This window comes from Terrapene carolina, unplaced genomic scaffold (assembly GCF_002925995.2).
Source record: "Terrapene carolina triunguis isolate 2854851 unplaced genomic scaffold, T_m_triunguis-2.0 Scaffold111, whole genome shotgun sequence".
NCBI classification, from domain to species: domain Eukaryota; kingdom Metazoa; phylum Chordata; order Testudines; family Emydidae; genus Terrapene; species Terrapene triunguis.
In genome coordinates this window covers 5,448,048-5,455,567 of record NW_020664462.1, presented here as the reverse complement: position 1 = coordinate 5,455,567, position 7,520 = coordinate 5,448,048, and the positions used below count along the sequence as shown (strand labels likewise).

General features: G+C 42.2%; 1 protein-coding gene across 1 annotated transcript in view; it reads right to left on the bottom strand.

The window, feature by feature from the left end:
- OBSCN (obscurin, cytoskeletal calmodulin and titin-interacting RhoGEF) overlaps positions 1-7,520 on the bottom strand; it is a 304,900-nt gene that overhangs the window by 177,761 nt on the left and 119,619 nt on the right. Inside the window, 4 exon segments of the mRNA XM_029911618.1 lie at positions 1,789-2,055; positions 2,756-3,025; positions 4,516-4,782; positions 6,451-6,717. Coding sequence (XP_029767478.1) covers positions 1,789-2,055; positions 2,756-3,025; positions 4,516-4,782; positions 6,451-6,717 — 1,071 coding nt within the window.

Sequence of the window (7,520 nt, the reverse complement as noted above, 5' to 3'; positions counted from 1 at the left end):
CATTGGCTGGGAACGGCCAACCGCAGCCACAGGGAGCTGAGGGGCTCCATGCCTGCAGATGCTCCAGGTAAACAAAAAGACAATGTATTAGATATTCAATTCAATGATTCCATAGAGTTTAAAATCATCAAATTTTGGTGTAGACCCGTTTATAAGCTGATCCCCGCTCTTTGATGCTTCACTTTTTTACCAAAAATATTTGGCTTATGAACAAGTATATATGGTATTATTATTTATCATTATTAATAAGAATATTTTTGCACTTATTCAACACCTCAAAGTGCTGTGCAGAGGTGGAAAGGTGTCTCTCATCCACCTGTTACATTTTGGTTTTTAGATTGCAAACTCTTTGGGGAAAGGATCGTAATTTATTATCGGTCTGTTTTGTGCCTGGAGTAATAGTTGTGGCCTTTAGGTGTGTCATAAATATAGAGGGAAGGGTAGCATAAAATCCCTCCTTGGCAGCTGTACTGAATTGCCTTATCTGTAAGCAGTTAAGCAGTTCAAATAACCTAGTTGCACCTGACCAGAAGGACCAATGAGGAAAGAAGATACTTTCAAATCTGGGGGGGTCAGGGGAGGGGATTTGTTTGTTGCTCTCTTTTGTTGTTCCCTCTCTGGACAGAGGGAGAAGCCAAGCATGTACAACATCTCCTGAAAATATACCTGGAATAATCCATCTAAAACCACAGAAATTGTAAGTAGGGCAAGGAAATGCGTTAGGTTATCTTTTGTTTTAGCTTGTGAATTTCCCTATGCTACAGTGGTAGTTTTATTCCTGTTTTTGTAACTGTGAAGCTGAGCCCAGAGGGGAATCCTCTGTGTTTTAAATCTTTTTATTACCCTGTAAAGTTACCTTCCACCCTGATTTTGCAGGTGTGATTCTTTTACTTTTTTCTTTATAATAAAGTTCTTCTTTTAAGAACCTGATTGATTTCAGTGTCCTGAAGACAAAGGGTCTGGTCTGTGCTCACATTGCTAAGGCAATTAGTTGGTATATTATTCTCAAGCCGCCCCAGGAAAGTGGGTGAAGGGGTTTGGGGGGATATTTTGGTGGGATAGGGATTCCAAGTGACCCTTCCCTGAATTTTTGTGTAAATCACTTGGTGGTGGCAGCAATACTGTCCAAGGACAAGGAAAGGAATTTGTGCCTTGGGGAAATTTTAACCTAAGATGGTAGAATATAAGCGTAGGGAGCTTTCATGCAGGTCTCCACATCTGTACCCCAGAGTTCAGAGTGGGAGGGGGAACCCCTGACAAGGTGCTACTGCAATATGAATGTTAACTAATAATGGTGGGCAAGTGTTATTATTTCCATTGTAAAGTTAGGGAAACTGAATCACAAAGATGTTCTACAGAGTCAGCAGCAGAGATGGGGATAGAGCCAATCGCTTCTAAATCCCAGTCCCCTGCTCTAACCACTGGACTTCTCTTTGGCATAGACTGTGGTCTAATTACTCTCGCATTTATGGTACAATTAACATTAATAAAGTTCAAACAGTTTTTCATTTATATCATTTTCAGTGTGTGTTTGGGGGCTTTCCCTCGCCATTGCCCATGCAGATCAGACAGTTAAGTCACACAGTAAGGTTCTTCAAAATGGTGACTTTTTTTCAGAAATTACTAATCTGAAAAAAAAAAGGAAATAAAAAAGATCTGTACGAAGTTTGGAAAAACAGAAAAACTGGTCGGTTAAAAAAGCCAGTGAAATAAAATGTCTTCAAAAGTTTTGCAGTTTTTTTGCCCTTCTCTACATACTTTCAGGCTCCTGGGTGTTTGTCCACTGACCTTCTACTGTGACCAATGCTTTAGTTTTAGATGTCTCCATCTCACACATGTATTCCCCAGTGTCCTTGGTCATGGAATCATGGATGACGAGTATGGCCCATGTTCCCTCTTGGCGTAAGTCATATTTTTGGCTTTTCCGGATTGCTTTGCCATCCTTGTACCACTTCACATTTGTGTCAGGTTTGGACATTTCACAGCTCAGGCGGATGTCTTGTCCTGCTGCTGCTGTCTTATCCTCCAGCTGCTTTATAATCTCTGCTGGTTTTTCTGAGGGAAGCAACAATACCTTTAAACATCCATGTTCTGGAACTTTATCATTTTTTGGAGAATTAGGCTTCCTTCTATCTAAAAAATCATTTAATATAGATTCACATAACAGAATAAATAATTCACATTACATTACTGATTTACTTTCGGATAGAACTATTTGGGGAAAAAGCAAGTGTTCATGTTTAGTAGACATTAATTGTATTTATTGGATGTCAATGAGCAGCAATTGGGAACTGACAATTAATTACTTACAAGAATGACAGAATGGTACTTATTTGTAAAAAAAAGGCATTTATTTTGGTGGCTACCATTTTGCATTCATAGTTAATTATGGATGCTGTTACTGTGGGTGCAAATTGAGTGGCTAGTCATCTAACTGCATTTGCACATGCAATCATTTGCACCTGCAATCATTTGCACCTATAATTTCTGACCTGTAATTAATAGTACTCAGAAAATTGCAGGCAGAGATGAGGTCACTTTCAATATTCCCTTCCCCCCATAAACATTTATTTTAAAAGCGGTATAAAATGTTTCAATATTTCAAGTTGTTTTTAACACCAGTTCCTCGTCCCATTGAATTCAATGGGAAAGTTGCCATTTACTTCAACGAGATAAGGATTTTGCCTTTACAATTTACTGAGATAACCTATTTTTTGAGATTGCCCCAACTCTGAAATATCTCTGCACTCGTTACCTTTCACAACCAGCGAGGCCTTGGAGTTCAAGTTGCGAGCAGTGAAGACTACTTCCCCAGCATCAGCAGCAACCACATTTCTGATGTCGAGGGTGTATTTCCGCCCTTTGTTAAAGGTCTTAAATCGTCCACCACTGTGAACTTCATTCCCCTTCAGCAGCCAGTGGAAATCGCCAATGCTTTCATGGGACAAAATACACTCAAAAGTACAATTCTCCCCTTCTTGAACTTCAGTGCTCTTCAGGCGTTTAGTGATACCAATGTTCAGCTCTGGAAGGCAAGAAGGCGGGTGGTATAATTATTTAGGATTGGAGAAAAGTGGTATTGTACAGCAGTCAGAGGCCTGAGAAGGCTTAAAAGTCACATGAAGAACAATACTGAACACTTGCTATCTGAAGGGTTAGGAGAATGAGAGACGGAAAAGCACCGCATTCTTCATTTGCATATTCAATACTGTGGAAGAACTACTCATAAGTTATCCCTTGATGCCAAGTGTAGCCCCCAGAGCTGAACATTGGTATCACTAAACACCTGAGTTGTAGGCGTGGGGGGACTTGTAGGGGTGAGAAAAGGACTTGTTAGACCCCTGGACAGCTTGCACTAGAATTAGCATGCTCAGGAAAACGAGCAACCTCGGTGAAATGGAGCCATGATTCCATGAAAGCTGGAGACAAGAGTGTCAGTCAGGAAGCCTCTACACCTGTGTGTGCGATGAAGGTCTCCACTCACATTGGGTCTGAGAAATGGGGGGGAAGGATAGCTCAGTGGTTTGAGCATTGGCCTGCTAAAGCCAGGGTTGTGAGGTCAATCCTTGAGAAGGGCTACTTAGGGATCTGCGGCAAAATCAGTACTTTGCTCTGCTAGTGAAGGCAGGGGGCTGGACTCAATGACCTTTCAGGGTCCCTTCCAGCTCTATGAGATAGGCAAATGGGATGTTCGTGATTGTTTGCAATGTTGTGACCTGCCTAGGACAGCTCCAGATCTGTCTCAGAACAGATGGGCATTTGAAAAACTTGGGACACTTTCTTCCTACAGACAGTCACAAGGACTGAGGAACAGTAGCCTGTGGGTATTTTTTTTTTAAATGAATGATATAATTCTGTTTTTGTTTCCCCAGAATAGACTCTAAGTTAACATCTGATACATGTTAAACTCCATGTTATTTTCTTTAAAGAAACCCATATTTCTTCCTTTGCGTGCATATGTATGATCAGTATTTTTATTAAGGCGTTTGTCAGTCATTTTGGCTCATGATTTCTATTAATCACAGAAGGTTCAGAAGGATTTTCTCCATAGCTCAGTCCAGTAAACAGCTGAACCCAGCAGAGACGTGTGCAGCACTCTGCACCTCTGCTATACCAAATGCCTCAAACTAAATGAATGATAAATAGGAGGAGAAATCATTGGCCATCTTATCGAAGTTAGCCATAAAATATGCCTTATCTAGGAACAAAATGAGCAAATAAAGTTCTTGATAAATTTGCAGGTCTACAATGTCTGCCACTAAAATGTTATGGGCTTCCAACAGGTACCATTCAATGCTATTTGAGATGTCATAGTTTTTCCCTATGCTTAGAATAGAGAATAACTGTGATTGCAGAGACATCAATGTATCATTTGGTAACTACTGATAAATATTTATTTTAAAATGGAGATTACTGTGCCTCATGAAGGAGAATATGTGACTCAAAGAGTAGAAGCATGCAGCACTCATTTATAGCACCATTTAAAAGAACACCATTGTTTTCAGCTGCACCTACCCTGAATACTGACTCGTGACTTGGCAAGGTCAGTGCCAATATCACATGTGTATAAACCAGCATCATTCTTGTTCAGATCGTGAACAATGAGACACAGTGTTTTCCCAGCTTGCATCTGCTCATACTTGTCGCCAGGGGTGAGCTCCACATCGTCCTTCTTCCAGACGGGTTTGACCTTTGGTTTGGAGACCTCACACTCCAGTGTGATCACACCACGCTCCTCCCCAACGACATCATCCAAGGACTTCATGAAGATGATGGGCTTCTCTGAAGGAAATTAATGTGGGGGAGGGGGGAGAGGGAGAAAAAAACCAGGAAATTCAGACTAAACAACTTGCTGTACTTTCCAGTTGCTTAAAGAGGGCTTAATCAAACCCTTGTCATGCTCAGTGCCGCCGTGACCATATACATATGGGAATCGAAGGCACTCTCACACCTCATGTCCCTGGAATTTATTTTGGAGGGAGGGGGACCACCATTTTTAATAACCCCTTTGTTGCGGGAGGAGGGGTGTAGAGATGAGTGGGAGCAGCTGATCTGCATCTCCATGCCACGGGCAGTTACTTGCAGTGCTGAGGTCCCACAGAATCGTGGTGCTCCTTGTGTACTGTGGTTATGATTCATATTTCTCTCTACAGTACAGTGCCTGTAACTGGGCCTTGGGGTACATGTGCACACCCCCAATGGACCTATTACAGCTCTTGGGCCCTTTAAAACTGGAAGTTGTAGCCACAGGGCACATGACTCGGAGCAAGGATGTCGTGTCCTACAGGAAGCCAGCTATAAAGCAGGGGTAGCCAACCGGAGAGACCTAGGGTCGTCGGCCTCACCATTGTAGCCAGGGAGGACCAACACAAGGGAAGGCTGTGTCCCCTCCCAATTGGCTGAAGCTGGAAAGAGTTCAGGTAGTTAATACCCACTAGTGTGAGTTGATTGGTTATGGTTTTGAGTTTGTGTTTTAGAAAGAAAATGAGCCCCAGAGAAAAGGATGTGACTTTATTTTTCCACCCTTCCCCCCCAGCTGGGGAGACTGCATATCGCTCTACACTTAATGCAGCATGTTAGCAGCAGGAGAGAAACATATTGCGCTCTCTCTCATGGAGATTCTACTTCCCCCTCCAACACCTTGTTATTTTCCTTAATCTAATTTAAAACCCATTTTGTCTAAAAGTGCATGTTTGCTCTTTGTGTACAGAAAAACAGAACAACATCTGACAGACTGTGAGGGGACGGGGGAGTAAACCCCTCAGCGTCTCTGAGGGGACTTGGGAAGTAAATCCCTCAGACTCTCTGAAGGGGACATGAAGGGGGGAGAAAATCTCAGATTCTCTGAAGGGAATTGGGGACTAAATCTCAAAGAACCTTCAGTTCCAGCTTCTCCCTCTGTTGTCTTCTCACCAAAGATACATACATAACCATGACTAAATATTTCCTTGCTGTTGAAACAGTCTAATTCCAGAATAGGTTTATTGAAAGGAAGGAGTGATCTGCCGTGCCCCATTAGATACACACTGGAGTTTAGCTAAAAATAATCAAAGGCCAATACAAGATTGAGGCTACAGACTAACACGGCTGCTACTCTGAAACAATACAAGATAATCATCTATAGGTTTTTGAAGGTAACATTCAGCAGAGGAAAGAATTCTTCAGCGTGATCCAGGTAGCAACAGTGAGAAGTAATAGGATAATGCTGAACAAGGGAAATATTTGGCAGGATATCGGGTCAAATTTCCTAATAACTTCAGTTGGACTACAAAATTCACACCTAAGGGAAGAGGTAGGATCCATGTTAATTAACTACTCACATTCTGGGTAGAGAAGGCCTATAGGGAGCTACACTGCATTGGCAGGGAAAGGACGAGGCAACTGAATAACCCTTTTCCATTTCTTATTTACATTCTTAAATGATTCCATAGGATTGGGGCCATTACCCACCTTTCACCTTCAGCTGAGCGCTTTCCGACACCTTCTCCGTCTTGACCGTCACCGTTCCTGCATCGTCTGGCGTGACTTGCTTCAGTGTCAGAGTGTGGCACTTGCCGATCTTCTTGATCTCATTACAGCTGTTGGTGTAGAGGACGGTGTCATTCAGTAACCATTCCACATCCTCGTCGTCATGGGACAGCTCGCAGGAGAAGACAGCGCAGCTCTCCTCCTCAGTCTCCACATCCTGCAAGTGTTTGGTTATCGCCACCTGCCGAGCTGCAAGAAACCAAAGTTGCATAAATAAACAAACAAACAAACAAGTAAATAAACAAACAAATAAATCATCACAACAATGATGATAAATAATTAATAAAATCATTAACAGAATCACAGATCTGATAGAGTTTAAGGCCAGCAGGGACCAATAGATCATCAATTCTGACCTCCTGTATATCACAGGCTGCTACATTGCACCTAGTCACTCTTGTATTGAGCCCAATAATAAGGCATCCAATGCAAAAGCCCCTTCTAAATTATTACATCTAAATGTGCCAATTGAGATCTGGGTCCCACTGTGCTAGGTACGTCACACACACACACACACACACACACACACACACACACACAAAATCAGCCCTTGCTTCACAAAGCTTACACTCCAAACAGACAAGGCAGACAAAGGGTGCAAGAAAGAAAATTTAATTATCCCTATTTTACAGATGGAGAACTGAGGTATACAAAGATCAAGTGACATGCCTAAGGTCACACAGGAAGTCTGTGACAGAGATGGGACTTGAACCCCTTTCTTTTGAGTTCCAGACCAGCAGCGTAACTAGAAGTCCACCTTCCTTATAGCCAACAGATTGTTGAAATGTTATTCGTCACCGGACTGGCTGATTAAGGGGATTGATTGGCAATATGGAACCTTTAACCTGTAAGCCACTAGTACGAATCTGATACTGGTCAGTAGCATCTAGATGTTATCAAGTGATGGCTATATGGCTATTCAATGGCCTATTTGAAATGAATCACGGGCCTAATTTCCATTGTTAGTGGAAAGGTTCCACATTCCTTCCTCC